We start from the raw sequence: 17,851 nt of genomic DNA, 5'->3' as shown, positions 1-17,851 counted from the left end.
AAAGCGTGGTAATGTATATTCCTCTGTTACAATTTTCGTAGGCCGTTGTTTGGCTGTTCGAGACCACACTTTCATTCTGGCTGCGACTCAACAAGTACATGACTATTGCAAATATGTGATGTCTCAAAAATAGACTCAAAACATCGTGGAAAGAAAGCCGGGATAAATAAATGAAATAAAAAATATCATAACAAGTAATATCATGTAACCGGAAACTTAAAGATGTGGTTGATTTAGCGCTTATGTTACTGTTATGACCTTCTCTCTCAAAGTAAACAACCATATTTCAAATGACGCGATCATAGTCCTTGATCGAGGTTACCCCTGAGAAGCAGCAGAATTTTCTAATGAGGACTGTGAGCAGCGAATCCGTAACCTCGAGTGCATAGGGGTATCATGTTTAACCCGGCCTTGTCCTGCCCTTTATGGGGTCACACCGACTGTGATTTCTCCACAACATTTCAGAGGGCCTATGGGTTAATGTTTAATCAACCTTTTCTCCTAGGAAAGTTGCACCCTCCTTTAGCATGTCGAGAGAACTGGCCAAAATGCTGAAATTTGACGATGTTTTGGAGTATCTCGGTGAGTTTGGTCCTTACCAGAAACGACTTTACTTTTTGGTTTGCTTGATGGCAATATGCCCGGCCATGCACGCATTTGCCCAAGTGTTCCTGGCAGCTGAGACAGACCACTGGTGTAACACTCCAGAACTCGAGCATTATTACGAGAACTGTACAGACTATGCAGCCAACGACATCTGCACAGAGATTATCAAGAACTTTAGCATCCCACTCGAGGATGAAACCGATGCCTGTGGTGACTCACTGGTGTACAGTAATTGTTACCGATATGACATCACAGACATTGACTTTTATCCCGGCAAAGACATCACCAAGTATACCAACACAACGATAAAGTGTGACCATGGATGGCGGTATGACCGTTCTCAATATAAGTCAACCGTATTTCAAGAGGTGAGTCTCGTTTATCATGAGCTCTTATGAATAACATCATTTTTAAATTCCAACAAACCCAGACTAAGCTATTGCGTTAAGTTGTTGGACACCATAATTTTGAATGGAATGACGTGCTTAAACTGCAGCTCTTGTATCTACATAGCGATTAAATATATTGAGGGCGGGTCATGGCTTTTTTTAATTACTCTGAGATGAACCCCAGTGCAGGCTTCACGCTGTTTTGACATTGTGTACGATCAGAATCATCATACTTTGGGATGTTTAACGTAAATTATGCAGAAAACAAAGCATGTATTACTTCGGTCAAGTTTAATAATGTCAATAATCTGTTAATCTCTCGAATATCTTCCTTTAGTCAGGTCTTTCCGTTAACATTTGTCAAATGTGAAAATAAAATCTCCCAATGCCAAATCCACGTTTTCCGTCTAGAGTTTCAGTTGGAATGCTGTACATAGCAGTGTGCATGAACAAGCGTCACTTGAAACAGATGGATTTTACCAAATCAAGGACACATACCTTCTGTGGGTAGACAGTTAAAAAGTCATATTTTTGACGGAATAACCAAAGTACACATATTTTTACTCATGAACTTGTCATCAAAAAGACTTTTAAAGGATATCAGCAACGAAAAGATAGGAATTATTCTCCCCACTCTGATTGGATGGGTAAAAATGTTCTTGGTCCGTATAAGCATTGTTCATGATTAAGGTAGTAAGCGCCTCAAAATTGATAGACTTACATTTTGCTAAAACTTTCCGTAAGGTAACTTTACATCATTTCCTTTCGAAATGAGGAACACGAGTGGTTCCAGGATTATTTCGCTGCCATTTCTCGTAACATAAATGTCGACGTACTTGATCTATCGGCAAGTTTACATCTACATTTACTGTTGCGACCGACACCGATAATTGCGAATTCCAAATTCAGGGTAGTTGGAAAGAAATTCATGTCGCAAATGTCCTTCTTAATAATTTCAAAGGCTGGCTGAATTAAATTTGGTTGTATTCCAATTATTTCAAATCCATTCACACATGTTATATTTCTGGTTGTTCAGTTTGAATTCGAGACTGAGAACCTATCAGTATGTACTGAAATCGTCTGCAGAATATTGCATTTGGTACATGTGTAGTAAGTATACGCTATTGAGATTAACAATAAGAACATTGGAATAAACTTGACCACTTTAGCCGTCACTTGTTGCAGAAGAGACACGGCGTTAGGGGTGCTCTAACGTGGCAAGGTCACCTTTTATCTGCAACAAAATCAGGTCATGGCAACAGAAACATTTAAGTTGGACCAAGAATCAGATACATAATATTTGTGGTTTAGGAGGAGGAGGAGAAGCAAGTTGGTTTCCAAAAGTCGGTTTAAAATTGTGCGTGATGAAAGTTCAATATGCCGTCCACTATCTGTGTATTTACTTAATGTTATTGCTTGATTCACAATATAATACGACCAACGCTGCAGATATGAACAGCTGTACTATGAGAAAAAGTAATCTGACCGTTATCTTAGTGATATATCATATTGTATGCAGTTCAAAGTTTACACTCATAAATGGACGATAAACTACCAATATCGATGTCATTGGTCAGCAGCTCTCGTGTGATGCATTGTTTGACCATCAAAATATTTTATTACACTAATATACCTGTAATATCTAGGTCAGAAAGAGATAAGAACTTCATACGTCAATAAAGAGAGATGTGTGTTTGACAGGAACATAATAAAAGCATAGCTACACTCATCCTAAATATAGCAGTTTAACACTAACTTAATCTTACCGACGCACGTCAAACTTGTAACAGGGGAAAATTACCGTCTCGGATAGTTGATATCAATCATTGGTTGAGAATTCACTTTTATTGATCAGAACATGAAGCAGGACGAAAAGGAAACCGCAGTACCCATCACTCAAGCTATGGCTTTTAAACACGAAGCAAGTGTAAGAACGCCCTCGTACGATGTAATTTCCCGTTCAGAGTATAATCAAGCTAACAGAACAGATCGAGAAACCATAACATAATTAGTGGTATCCACATGAAACAGTTGCTCATGTGCCGATGACATAATTTGCATAACTTGCATACTGCGAAATTTAGCACATGATAAAGCGACGTTAATCAGCCATTCATTTCATCATTCGAGTTTATTGTTGATTTTGAGAAGGTTACTCATAATATAGAAAGAATACAAGAAACGACGAGTTCGCACCCTTAAACAACACATTGGACAGACTTAGAAGTGGAAGCAGTAAGGATATGCATCCTTAAATATTTTTGATTTCGTAAATAATGGGCGTTTGTCCATTTGTTTTTCATAGGAACATATTAGAAATTTCACCGAACTCCGATATGATAATTCAGGTTTATGTCTTCAGAATTAACACGATTTGAACTAATTTGGGATAATTGGATAGTAAAGTAATGTATGTTTCATCTGCAAACGTAAGGTAATGTATGTTTCATCTGCAAACGTAAGCTCATCTGCTTTTCTTTTTAAATTATGCACTTGTTTTTATGAGTAATTTGTAAAGTTGTTGCATTCAGCAATAGAAAACCTAACATTTTTTAGAAATTTGAAAAATATTAAGATCCAATTTTCCCAAATGAGTTCCAATCGTGTTAATTGAGGGACTTTAAAGATAAAATGACATTGATGTTAGTTGGAGTAATCCGTTGAAGTGGTTTCTGTTTTGTATTTAAATGTATGGTCTAAGATTTCTCATTTCAGAAAACCATATTTCCATATGTGATAGCATTGTCTAGTTTTCAACTTATCAACACACACTGTGTGTATTCAACGTCTGCTGTTATTGAACAAGTAATATCTTTTAAGTTATATTTTTTCTTTGTCAACAATAACATTACATATTGTACACGACATGCTGACGAGGTTCGTACTGCCTACTGAAACATGCTTTTATAAGTTGAAATATATGAAAATGTATATATATGACAGGGGAACATAATGAAAATATCAAAAGTTATACGAATATATGTTCCTTTGATAGAGAAACATCTATGAAAGTCAATTTATCTACCAAGTAAGACCGGCTTTAAAACTTTCTGTAATGTACGTGATTACGCGTTAAATGTCAAATCTGTGAAACAAATCTCTCCCGTTTTGGTTACCCTAATAAAAGAATTCAACAACAACATTATCTTTGACATCAATTATTTCAGTTTGACCTGGTTTGCGATCGATATCCTCTGGGGGCGCTGTCATCCTCGATGTATATGGCGGGTCTCCTGATTGGAGGTGTTTTGTTCGGTGCCCTCGCTGACAAGTAAGTATACAAATATTTTCCTTCTGGACGTGTTCTGTCACACAGGGCCGATGAAAAGTATTCAGTCCTGTTCTATTAAAACTTCCAACCCGAGATGTTTTCAAATTTCAGCAATCAAAACGATGATCAATAAAAATCTTTTCCAAAAGACAGTCCTCTTTCCAACTGGTATTTCACTTGCACAAACATTTTTATTTTGATCCAAAGTATTGTAATTTGTCAAAAGTTGGTTCGATTAGAATTGACATTGAGAAGAGAGGACCCAGTAGTTGTTGTCAAACGTCGTTAACAGAGGGCGTCTATTCAGAGATGGACAAAGCACTCCTAACCTTAACTGTTTGCCGAATCTGAAATTAATTCTCGCAAGCACATACTCACTACGACTTTTACACCCTCAGTTATTTTTCAGTAACTTTTCTAAGAGTTTGACACTTCGTTCTGTTGTATACTATCCTGAGTAAATTGTGTGGCCAAGAGTTAATCCTGCCACGAAAAGTTTCGTATTTCAGCATGAACTCTTGGTGACACATGTTAGCTTGTAACTACAGAATGACGCACTAATCACAGTTTCATTCTCCCAGATGAGAAAGGTTTAAATTATCAGTTTTATTTAGGACATTTTTGACGAGATGATATTTATAGTGGTGCGATACATTTATGGGCAACGTCAAAGTTCGATGTCGGAAAAAAGGGCTTTTTCTTTAAATTGGGTCGGGAGGGGGGTCTGGCCTCCGTCAAAAATGTTTAATCCGACAATTGATTTGATAATCGAAGAAATCACTAGTTGATAAACCAAGCAAAAATGTGCTCTTTAATTTCAATTGAGTTTGTATTCAATACCCTCGCGACCGCTGTGACCCAGTTTTCCATCAAATGCAGACTGTTGACCTATGTTGCTACCGAGAATGACATGTGAGACACTTCTCGTACACATATTTGTGCCCGACGGTGGCCGAATAGTTTCGATTGCTGAATTCTTTGCTGGGTAAGTACATCGATACTGTAGATGTGAGTTCAAATCCGTATAAAAATTTAAAAAATTAAAAAAAACCTCATAAATATGCTCTCCTCGGGAATTTTGATTCAATTAAACCCCTCTGCTACGATTAGGAATTTCTCTTCATCCGCCCACTTATTGCGCTCTCCCTACTCTCCATCTGAAGACAGAACGGAGTAGCAGACGTCTTGTGTAACCGTAGAGGGCGAGATGATGAGTTCAGGAAAAACTGTCACGTTATTGTTCTTGTGTATACCGGTACGCTGACTTGATAAAGATTAAAACTGTCCAGTGTGCTATAGATATAATATTGTCTTCATGCTCAATGCAGCCCTATAACAGACCACCGTTTTCTTCGTTTGACATAGAAAGAGTCTGTCGATGGGTTTAGCGCCCGTTTAGCGTAAGCTGGGTAAGTGCCTCAGTGGAAGATTGGGGAAACGTGTGGCCAGGAATTATATATTGTCTGACATTGAACTTCTGACGTCGTCCAATAAGTGATTGTGTCAGCATTTCGTCATCACTCTAGCTCTATCGCTTTGTGGCGTTACTAGATATCGACATTCTACTCACTGAAGAATGGCCCTATAGTCACATATAGAATGTGGACAGACAACCTGAACCCTATGTATACTAATACGATTCAGCTGTATAGACCATGTATACAGAATTTGATTAAAGGGCAAATCAACCTGCATACCACATACAATAGATTGACGCTACTTTTACTGAGGTCAACAACTATAACCAAACACACTTTGGTAAAACTCTGATATCTATCCAACTTAATCTGAATTTAGAATCAATCTATCGATGAATTTGAATTGTGAATACATATTACATCATAATACATTATTGCCGTAAAAGGTGTTCAGTGGAAATGTTCTTAGGAAAAAACAAACGTTTGTTTTTGAACGTGTCCTATCAACAATCTTTGATTTGTCAACTTTCTCCGCGAAAAGAACCAAATACAAGTGCAAGAATTGGAAATAAACGGTGACATGACATTTTGACTGTCTTTTTTGCATGCCTACTATGGTCTGATTGGTGGTCTGATTGGTGGTCTGATAGGTGGTCTGATAGGTATTCTGATAGATGGTCTCATTGGTTGTTTGATAGGTGGTCTGATTGGTGGTCTGATTGGTGGTTTGATTGGTGGTTTGATTGGTGGTCTGATAGGTGGTCTGATAGGTGGTCTGATTGGTGGTTTAGTTGGTGATCTGATAGGTGGTCTGATAGGTGGTCTGATAGGTGGTCTGATTGGTGGTCTGATAGGTGGTCTGATTGGTGGTCTGATATGTGGTCTGATAGGTTGGTCTGATAGGTGGTCTGATAGGGTGGTCTGATAGGTGGTCTGATTGGTGGTTTGGTGATCTGATAGGTGGTCTGATAGGCGGTCTGATGGTATGATTGATTGTCTGATAGGTGGTCTGATTGGCGGTCTGATAGGGCGTCTGATTCACGACAAATACACAGACGCATTGTTGAAATGGTATTTTGCGTGATTTCATTATGCATCTGAAACTTTGAGAAATACTTGAAAAGAAATGAAAGAAGTATGAAAGTTTGAAAGGACAAAGTTTCAGGCGCTGAAATGGGTACCCTTGTAAAATTAGACAGACTTTAGCAGCCTAGTTTTAGTTTAGAGTCCATCAATAGGATGGGCTGGTGTAAAATGATGCATAAAGGTTCTAAATTTTAATGTGAGCGGATGATTAATATACCATCTTTGAAATGTACACCGGATAGATAGTAATGTTAGGTTTGTTTTCAGATGAGAGAACTCGAGGGGTACTATCTAGAGCTTTGAAGAACGAGTCGTTACCCAGACTTTGGCATGACAACCTTCTTGGTAACTACTGTACTAACTTCACTTCTCTTCATGTGGTTTGATTTTGACAATGATTTTTTTCAAAGGTTCCAGGACTAGAACGAATTTCTCTTTGAGAACGTGGTCAATCAAAATGTATAATGTGTATGGCAAGCCTTCACAGCCTAGGGTGTTGTCGTATTGATTTTATTATAACTATTTACACGAGAACCATGTGGCAGATTTCCAGAGCATTCATATTACCTTAACCATCTTCGTGATGTTTATATTCCTTTAAGGTAGAATGTGCCTCGGGGACAGATATACAGACTTTCAAACTTCTACAATTCTTTTCTGATCTACCGTTTATGGAGGTTCATTATAAAGCTCTTGAAGAAAAAAAACTTTTCATCGTCGTAGTTTTATGAAAATAGAACAATTTATTTTTTTTCCATAGGGTTTACACGACAGGGATAAATTCAAATATCGGTAAATCTTGGGTAATTTGTTTCTCCAGAACCAAAATTTGCACGGTCACCCCCGATTTTTAGTTTTGGTTTTGAAAGAGTATGGTTGAAAGATGCCTTTAGGAAAGTTTGAGCAAAGTCTTTCACTTCCGAGGCGCATATTACCTTAAGATTGGGGCAAAAGTTTTCTGCATGAAATAACATCATTGTGTACTTGAACATCAACGTTCTCAGGTGGGATTTCAAACATGCTGTGATGCGAAATTTGTTATATAATCATTAACCCTTTGAGCGCCAAAGTCAATTTAAGTTGCCTGTATGAAATGTACCCCAGTCAGTTTTTTACAGAGTTTTGCCAAAAAGTTTGATAAAAAACTGTAGCCAATGAAATGTGATGTCCATTTGGTCTAAAATTATCCAAATTATTACAGAAAATATCACAAAAATCGACAAAATGTTGCACTAAAATTTTGGTGGAAAAAATTACAGCACTCGAAGGGTTAAAGTCTTCAAAAGGTAAGCAAGAATGGACATCACAGACATATTTTAAGAGAATCTGAAACATTTAATCATGGATAATTTTCATGTTGTATGAGAATATGTTGAAAGTGATCTGTGAAAAATGTTGTGCATATTTGTCACGTGGTCCTCGCGTAAACAATGATATCATAGTATACGAAATTTGGTGTCTCGTGTCCCAATCGTGTCTGCTTAAAAAGGGATGGTTCTTTTCCTGGAATCTTGATGGTAACATTGATGACGCTTTCATTAGTTATAATTCATGACCTTATTCTTGGCAGATATAACGCTATATGGCAACGTTTTGATATATCTTTCGTCCCTGATACAGTTTTTGTAGAACAAATAGAAGCTTCCACTCAAGGTCAAATTGTCATATAATTCTATTATCGAACTTTATACACTGAATTCTAAACTTAGAGAGTTGTGTGTATGAATGCATGACGAGAACAGTAAACATTGACTGATTACGTCATTAGAGATATATATCTGATTTTCTTGCATCATGAATTAATGAAAATATTCAAAACAACTTTGAAGGGTGGAATTGTGTGCGATTTTCATCAATACTGTGGAAGGCACTTGCATGTGTTGTCTTATCGTGCAGCATAGGGACCGTAAAAACACACTCATAACCACAGGGAACCCTTGTCATAACTTACGAACTCATTGCGTTTAGGGCAATGGATTCAATTTTATTTCGATTATCATGATCCACATAATCGCATTGTGTGCCACGGTTACACCATGGAAAATGCGTATATGCATGATACTCAGTCAGAATTCAAAGTGTTTTCAAATGTTTGTTGTTCAAGAACCTGTACGCAATCAAGCAAACCCACTACAGCGTTTATCACACTTGAGAGAAGTCAAAATCATAATTTCGTCACCAGATTTTCGCATCGCCAAACCTTTGTTTAGGAGAGTGGATTTAAGGTAAACGCAATGGGTTCCCTTTGTAATACTGGCTGTAACTTTTGACAAAAATTTCCCTACTTTTTTCAAATTGAAATTTGTTCAGTTCTTAGCATCGTAATGTTTTACCCTCCTCGGATTTCCTTGGAGAAATATTCAAGATCTGCTGTTACCTTTGACCTAGGGTGATGAATAAACACTCCCTACTACTTTCGATTGACCATACAGTGTGTCATCTCAAACCAGAGAATGCGTACAAACAAGATATACGGATTGTAAATGATGATATTTTTAGGTAACAGAGGGAAGGTAAAATTGGTAATATCAACTGAATGTTTGACATATGTTTCCACTCTCAGAATAAAGATCGTATATCATCCATTCTCATGAAGCTTATTGGCTGTTTCAGATTACCTCTGAACTTTCATCCTTACAGCTGAACTAAACTGAGTTTTGTGCTTAATGCAAACTCAAGTTGAACAAGAAAATTGATGCAATAAATGCTAAAGCGTATTTTGCAAAGCCAAGCTGCCCTCACAAATATTTGAGAGGTCCGGAGAAATTTTAGTATTGCGATCAAATAGAAAACATGAGGAAAGGAAATAAGCGATGTTTTCAAATAAGAGCAATCCAAGGCTTACACCAAACCTAGACTGGATTTTACCATATTTATAACAATTCTCACGATCCATGGTATATAGATGAATAAGCATTCTATTGTTCTCACCGATTACGAAATATGTATATCAGTAAAATGTTGTCGCCTTGCTAAATAATTCCCTTGCTACATTTTCCAAAACATGTCTTTTGGCAATGTTTTAGGGATTCACACTTCAGGCATTGTGATACGAAGCACTATGCGGAATGCTAGCACCACAGTGCAGACGATAAAACTCACGCCATCATCATGTTTAGCCCTGGGCATAGATTCTCGTTATTCTGTATCCTGTCGGATAAAGTCTTGTCCTGACATTAACATTGCCTGCACATACCATCACAAAAGACATCCGTTTAGTGTTAATGGATGCATTTGAACACAAGAAACTAGCCTTCAACTATGTTGCTGCCAGCTTTACCTCCACTCCGTGGGATATTCATATCAGAGAGACTGATGAACATAATATGATGTCACAACTAACTTATTCCACAATACATTACACAGGGTTGGTCGCATGAAGTCAATCATGATAGCCTGCTTTGGAGTGTCAATCGTTGGTACGGCTTGTGCATTTTCACCGAATATCATCGCCTACTCAGTTTTTCGTCTGGCAACGGGTGCCACAGCAATGGGAACCTTCCTTACTGCGTTCGTTATCGGTAAGATTAAGATTAAGATAAACAATCTAAGCCGAGCTGGGCTCCTAAGTTTTCTTTGTTTCATATTCTCTTTCCATAAGAACCTAACAGTACTGATACCACCAAACGATTTTAAGGAATTTCCTTCAAGTATTTGTGGCACAGTTTACAGATAATCCTATCTGGTCAGAGATTCAGAAGAAGATGCTCATGGATGAGCTTTTGGATCTTGGACCATTGGTCAGTTGGGGATGGGGTGGGGATCAAGGATTGCCACAATGGAAAATACATGGAGTGGACATTGTCAATTTTTGCTGCTTTGCTGTTTTTGCAAATAGATATTGGGATAAGTAAAGAGAATTGTTCACTTCTTAACGATGTGCAGGCTCTCATGGTGCTAAAATTTGCAAATTCCCCTCCTAACCATCCTTTCCAAGGTATGACAGCTGACTTTTTAGTGCTTATGATGATTCAAAACCAAAAACTCTCAAAACAAACAGCTAAACATACAAATAACCCCAGTGTATTGAGAGCCATCAATGATGCTTTGCAATTTAGATATACACAAGTTTCTTGTATTTAAAAGTATTTTTTCACTATGCAGGGAGGTAGCCGGCGAGAATATTGCAGTGAGTGAGGCAAACTCTTAACAATAATACATGTAATGGCTAGATATAGATGTGACCTACCAACATCCAGTTTGGACCAATACCTGCCATGCATGAATTCAAACAGTTCCGAGGGTTTGTGACTAACACTCTGTAATCTCTGAGGGTCGGCCATGCAACGACAGGGACGATATAGTAATAATGATGATAATGCTCTGTTGTCACTTTTTCCAGAAATGAATTTATTGAATAGACCTGTCACAAAATGCGTTTGTTGTCTTTTACAAATTATTGGCTATCATTTTAATGCATAAAAAATGAAAGGTGATTGTTTATACCTACCGCAATGACGTTTGAAACATCTTTTTTTCTGTTTTAGGCACTGAGATGGTTGGACCGTCAAAACGAGTCATAGCAGGCGTGGGGATTGAATTTTTCTTCAGCTTTGGTTACATGCTATTAGCTCTATTGGCTTACCTTATTCGTTATTGGTGGATACTGCAGCTGGCTATGAGTGTTCCATGTGCTGTGTTCATTGTTTACTATTGGTAAGAATAGTAAATGAATTTTGCAACCAGATAAATTATTTAACAAAGAAAAGCTCGAAACATCTAAACGATTGTGACAGAAAAAAGGAAATTGATCTTGTTGGAATATTCGAATAAAGACATCCTCGTTTACTTTATTAGGAAGCATCAAATGTTACCATTGCTTGATATAAACTATCTAAAAAGCTTGTCTTGGATTTCAAACTCTTTATTCTACACATTGCCCATATTGAAGACAGAAGAATACACATATTTTACCGTTAATAACCGTATACACTAACCAAGGTAAGCCAAACACTAGGGATATTCTATCATAAACTTGTGAACCTTTATATTAAAACCAGGAACATCTGGTATGAAATCGAAAGTTTAGCTAACTTCTAAGAGTTTCCTAGAATTTTCGATGAAAGACATCACACTTATATTAGAGTAGATAAAGGGCTCAACAGATCATTTCAAATATATCACATCACAAATCGACCGATTACATAATTTTTCTTCAGATATGTATTGAGGTGACACCAATTTGTTTGTATGTAAACTCCTAAAATTAGTGCTGCTCGAAATTCAAAAGATATTTCCCCTTTGCATCAATATTTCAGGATTATTCCAGAATCTCCAAGATGGCTGCTGGCAACGGGAAGGACAAAGAGGGCCGAAGAAGTCATCAGAAAATATGAAAAGGGAAATGGTGTGACTGTACCACAGAGTGTATATGACGAAATAAAAGCCCAGGGGAAAATAGTGCGTAATACTGCAAGATTTCTAGAAAATTTATATACACAAAATAAAACAGACACCAGTTTAAAAGATATGACATTTGTATGTATGTATGTATGTATGTATGTATGTATGTATGTATATATGTATGTATGTATGTATACTACTAGTATGTGCGCACGAGTGTGTGTGCTCGTTTGCGTCACTGCACCTGTGCAAACTATTCTGTCTCTAGGTTTATTTACATATTAAGTCAGGTCTTTCACTGTCTTTCTTAGGAAGAGGAAGTCGAAAAAAACAAAGCCAGCTTCATTGATTTGTTGCGATACCCAAACATGCGAAAGAAAACTCTGAACGTGTTCTACAATTGGTAAGCTGATGTATTTGCTTCTTTAGTCGAAGCAAAAAAAATGTACGTACTTTAGGTCACCGGACCCTTACGTTGACACCGGGTAATTATTTTAACACATGTTCATGTAAACCTAAACGTCTGAACAATGTCTAGAGTATATTTTAACTCCACTCCATGCCTTGTAAAATGGAGGGGGGTGGTGAGGGAGTCAAATTTCGCCTGTCGGTTGCCCGTCTCCTCGGTACGTCTGCCCCTCTCTTATTTCTGTGTAAGTTGCGTCCCTGTTTCTTCATCTTCGTCTTTCCATAATGTCTATGGATGTATCCAAGTCTGTGAGCTTATTGATATCATGATAGAGTAAATTAAACAAGTAAACCTCGGCAGACAGTCGCTTGATTGCAAGCTGATCTGAAATTAATGGAATAAACTCCATTAGATTATCTTGTTGTGATGGGGGTGGGGGGTTCGGGTGATCGCGAAGCCTTTCGAGCCATTAACTACCGTGTACGCCCAAGCAAAGTTATAGACAAATGCCAAACGACCGGTGGGCTAGTCTAGCTCTATGAGCTTCAATATATCTACAGTCTCCAGCTCTGTCTGTCTGTCCGTATCTCTACACCTGTGGTTAAGGGAGCCGTCATTATTTACGGCCTACGGGGGGGGGGTCGGAGGATAGTGAGGGGTCACTCAAAAAAGAGAACACTTCAAGAAGGGGTACTCAATTTTTTGTGCGAAATAAATTGAAACACCTCTCAGATTGCACCATTGCACATCAACTTCTCAAAATTTTCGATGCGAAAGGGGGTCATCCCCTTCTCGTGCTCTCCCCCTTAGGGTGTTTCTAACAGTTTTACTGGTAAAAGACAAAGTGAAAACACCTCTCAGATTGTACCAGACTGCACCATTGCACACATCAATATCTTAAAATTGTCCATGCAAGATAGGGGATAGCCCCCTCTGACACTTTTCCCCTCAGCCTCTCGCGTGTACTCCCCCTGTACTTTCAAAGTCTGCCCTGTCAGATATCTTAGTGAAAACCCTATCATGATACCCATACAAATTAAACAATACTATGGTTGGATACTGGTTTCGCGTTAGCTTTTATATCTGTATTTTGTTGTCACTTTGAATTTCATTTTGTGGGTTTCACCTTTTTCAACCGTCATGAGACAATCGATGATAATCTAGCAGGGTACACTAGGATTTGATAGATTTTTACTATTGCTGTACATGTATTTTGTAAATTTTACAAATATTGGTATTTAACTTTTCTAAGTGTTTGGGGGCAGTCAAAATTTCTGAGTTAGGGGGGTTACTCAAATTCATCATGGTTGGCAGGGGGTTACTTGAAATTTCGGAGTTTCCGATAAAATTCCTTCGACCCCCAGGCCGTAAATAATGATGGCTCCCTAAAGCAGACTTGATTACTATGTCTAGTTTTTACCTTCACCTCCTAAGATAACCTACAATGACACCTTACATTTAATTAAATCTTATGCGCAAGCTTTTGCAAATAGGAGATTGATACAATGTTATATTCTTAATAATGAATATTAAACATGTAAATGGAATCTTTCTTATATGAATGTATGCACAATATTTGAGAAGTTATTTTGCAACGTTTTCTCGCAGGTTTACCGTTAGTCTGGTATACTATGGTCTTTCTCTTAACACATCCAATCTTGGAGGAAGTGACTACTTAAACGCCTTCCTTTCCGGTGCTGTGGAAATTCCAGCTTATACATTGAGTCTGTACATTCCACAGACAATTCTTGGTCGTCGATGGTCCATGTTTGTAACTGAAGTCATCGGAGGCGTTGCTTGTATTCTCACCCTGTTTGTCCCCAAATGTAAGTGGTATTCTTATCGAATTTGTATTGCTTTTCCTTGGTCACCCGAAAATATGTCATTGTATCTCAATAGCAAAATGCAGAAATGTTAATTGGAACACAGTCCTAACTGCGATAAAGCTGGCCAGGTCCTGATATCTACTGTGCAGATGGGTCTGTGCGATTTTCGCGTCATTTACGCAACTTTCAACGTTATTAACTTTTACAAATAACAGGTGGAATGGAATGGATTGGAATAACGTTGGCAATGCTTGGCAAGCTGTGTATCTCAGCCTCGTTCGCTATCATTTATGTTTTTACTGCTGAACTTTATCCAACTCCTGTGAGGTAAGGTTCATTAAATCAAATCAGTGTTTGCAATTGTGAACATGGACAGCAGAAAGTGGAAATTTATCTATAAAAGAAATGAAAACTGAAGTTTACATTGATAATTGAAGTTTATCTGTCAGCCTACATTTAATACGACAAAAAATCTGATCGTTGTATGTAACATATAAATGCCCTTTACTCCTCGATTTGATGGAACTGAATTTGCGGTAAGAATATTTTGGCCAAAGTGAATGTCATTCACTTTCGGCACTCAGTTCTGAAAAAGAACTTCAAACGTATGGATCATTTGGGCGAAACAAGAAACATAGTTCATAATCGTTATGGTCATATAAAGAATGACTGGTTACTTTCTCATAAAGTCTGAGAAATACTGCAGACAGTTTTCTTTGAATCGAGTGAAGGATACAATTCTCATATTGTAAGGGTTCTTCGACACTTTTATAGGTGTTTAGGGATATAGTTTCATAATTTAGTACTATTTATGGATGGAAATATAACAATCATGAACGTAACTTTCGTTTTCCTATCCAAGATTACTTTCCGGTAAAGTTACAATAAAATTCACCATCGTAAGGTTTCTTTTTATTTCCAAAATTTATCATTCATCTAAACTTATCTGCTAATTTCGCCTGACAACTGCATCGTTCATGGTAAATATATATTCATTTGCGTTGTTTCTACAATTATGTTAAAGTTGGAAAATTAACATACTTGTATTAAACTATGTTTAAATTATTGCCATGTGTCCTATCATAGGCATTTATGATGCATCCTTACACCAAATATGGTAACTGCTATCATAGTTCATGCAGCTTTATGTGGTTTTGAGTGCTAATATTTTCCCACGATAGGACAATTGGTATGGGTCTTGCTTCGATGTGTGCTCGTATAGGAGGAATATTGGCCCCGCAGATGATTCTGATTGGGACTTTGTGGGAGCCATTGCCAATCATAATATTTGGATCGACGTCAATTGTAGCTGGTGTGCTAGCCTTGCTGCTGCCTGAAACCAGAAACAAGAAACTACCAGAGACTATAGAGGAGAGCGAAGAATTTGGGAAGTAAGTAATGTGGTAGCAGTGATGTGGTAATGATCATTTATGGTACTGCTGCTCGCTGATCAGAATTGTCTGTCATTTTTCTGTTTGAAAATAGAACTATTACATTACAAGCTAAGGGAAACACTGAAGTGTCATGAAATGAGAGAAAAAGGATATCTTGTAATCGCTGAACCCTCTTGTTTGTCAGTAAAGGAAAAATCCTTATCTGAGGCAAAGGGTGATAGTGAATAAAGTTAAAAAATATTAGGAGTACAACAATATAAGGATGTTGAGATTATAAGCATTTCTGAAGTATGTCGGATAGAATGAGAATGGCAGCAATGTTTATAAACCATGATTTCTAAGTATATTGGTGAGTATGGTCGTACATACCCATGAATTCATGCATACGAACATGCATCAACAACCGATGATAACTGCCCAAACTTAATCATTTTTATCTCGTAGGAAAACAAAAGGGATAAAAGAAGAACAAAGTTCGAAAAACAATAGCGTTGGGTCAGCAAAGGAGAAGTATGAAGTAGAGAAGACAGCAAAGAATTTGCAAGAGAACGGTGGAATGGAAAATAAAGCTTTGGACACATCAACTGAAACAAGCGCTAATGTTGGAAGCCAAACAACTGAATTATGATGACGATCATATGCATATTATGTAGGAACAGATTTGTTTATGGAGTAGAACAGGCTCAACTTTCTATAAATTAACTTAGAATGAAAATAATACATGATTGTAATTATGTTTGTTTGTCTTCAAAATTGTTTAATAATCGATTGCTACTTAACAAGAGAGATACCAACATCGTTGACAGCTGATATATTTGTTGTAATGTAAGCTGAATAAAGTCACGGGAGAGGTTGTGTTTCATGTATCTCAAAAAGTGCAATGGGGTAAAAATTGCATAACTATCATAACATAGGGACTTAATAGTGTGGCCGGAAATTTGTGTAAATTTAAGGTTAGGATGCAGCTAGGTGCTTGTGATGGCTGACCATTTTGCTAAGTAATTTTGTCTTGTATAGGGTTAGATTTGAAATTCGAACGAGATTGAAACTTTCTATGAAATACTTTACTGATATTAATTTTTGTACAGTAAATGATTGTGTGGCCATCCAAGTGGGAGTAGAAATTTAACTTTACGTTGAAGGGTAAAAAGAAAAGGAATGTTTGGGTTTTAGCACAGTTCCACCATGGATGTAGTCATTGTGTTACCACTTCATAGAGTATGTTTCATAACAGATGTTAACATATTGCTTTAGTAGTGATTAATATCGTGTCATTATGGTCAGCACTGTGTCGTCTTCCTTTGTGAGACATCATGTAAACATATGCAATGACGTCATTTGTATTTTGTTTAATTTGAACTAATGGGAAGTATTGGTCCACCATTCGTTACAATTATCAGAATATCAAGTGTACATTGTTTCATATTGAGACAAAATAATCGACATAAAAGGTGTATGTTGCTTTCCATAGTTTCCTCATATACAGAGGCTGAATGAACCGGAATGCTGCTGAAAATATCAAACTGCGAATTCTTATACATTTTAAATAGAAACTGGCATAACAATATGGGCAATTACATGACATTCTTAAAGACGAGAAAAGCAGCACCATATTTTACCTCAGGGTCACAATTAGGTACATCTCAGGTCAAACCATTATGGAAAATGTTGCGTAAAGTCATCGAGATATTACAACGTGACATTATTTGTAGGTGTACCTACTTTTGTTGTCTTTATGTACTTTTCTATACTTTGTGATGAAAATTCCGTTTCAGCTCGTTTTGTATATTCTCATGATTGCCTTCTTTTAATCTGTAAGCCCGTTCTCGCAAAAACTTGCATATTAATAAAACTTTGAGAATATCACGACCAAAACATTTCACGAAACAATATTCGTTGCCATGGTGTTCTACACGTCGTCTGCTTGTATCGAATGACCCGAAAGTCCATCATGGCAGAACTGACTTATTTCGATCTTCATAATGACGAGCTTCACTACCCATATAGTAAAACTGCATTAAGCAATACCATCAACTATAGCCACACAAATCCGACGACAAAACTTAAATCAAGCAAACGAGAAAGCGCGTGTTCTTGATTGCCCAGCTG

The 17,851-nt window shown here is 37.3% G+C and overlaps 1 protein-coding gene across 1 annotated transcript; it reads left to right on the top strand.

Annotated features, from left to right (window-relative positions):
- Positions 1 to 336: 336 nt before the first annotated feature.
- Positions 337 to 17,617, top strand: LOC139141746 (organic cation transporter protein-like). The gene is made up of 10 exons (XM_070711373.1): positions 337 to 974; positions 4,163 to 4,266; positions 10,137 to 10,291; positions 11,258 to 11,426; positions 12,029 to 12,170; positions 12,425 to 12,516; positions 14,131 to 14,348; positions 14,564 to 14,675; positions 15,530 to 15,739; positions 16,187 to 17,617. Exons 1-10 carry the CDS (start codon positions 528 to 530, stop codon positions 16,368 to 16,370), a joined length of 1,833 nt encoding a protein of 610 aa, XP_070567474.1. The 5' UTR covers positions 337 to 527; the 3' UTR covers positions 16,371 to 17,617.
- Positions 17,618 to 17,851: the final 234 nt, after the last annotated feature.

Source organism: Ptychodera flava, chromosome 10 (genome assembly GCF_041260155.1).
Source record: "Ptychodera flava strain L36383 chromosome 10, AS_Pfla_20210202, whole genome shotgun sequence".
NCBI lineage: Eukaryota > Metazoa > Hemichordata > Enteropneusta > Ptychoderidae > Ptychodera > Ptychodera flava.
The sequence above is the reverse complement of the archived record's forward strand: the minus strand, read 5'-3'. Positions and strand labels throughout refer to the sequence as shown.

Bases quoted from the DNA above. Each gene is read 5' to 3' on its own strand.
- LOC139141746 (XM_070711373.1), top strand. From the start codon at position 528: ATGTCGAGAGAACTGGCCAAAATGCTGAAATTTGACGATGTTTTGGAG. The intron at 10,292-11,257 runs GTAAGATTAAGA...TTTCTGTTTTAG, and splicing joins CCTTACTGCGTTCGTTATCG to GCACTGAGATGGTTGGACCG. The intron at 12,517-14,130 runs GTAAGCTGATGT...GTTTTCTCGCAG, and splicing joins CTGAACGTGTTCTACAATTG to GTTTACCGTTAGTCTGGTAT.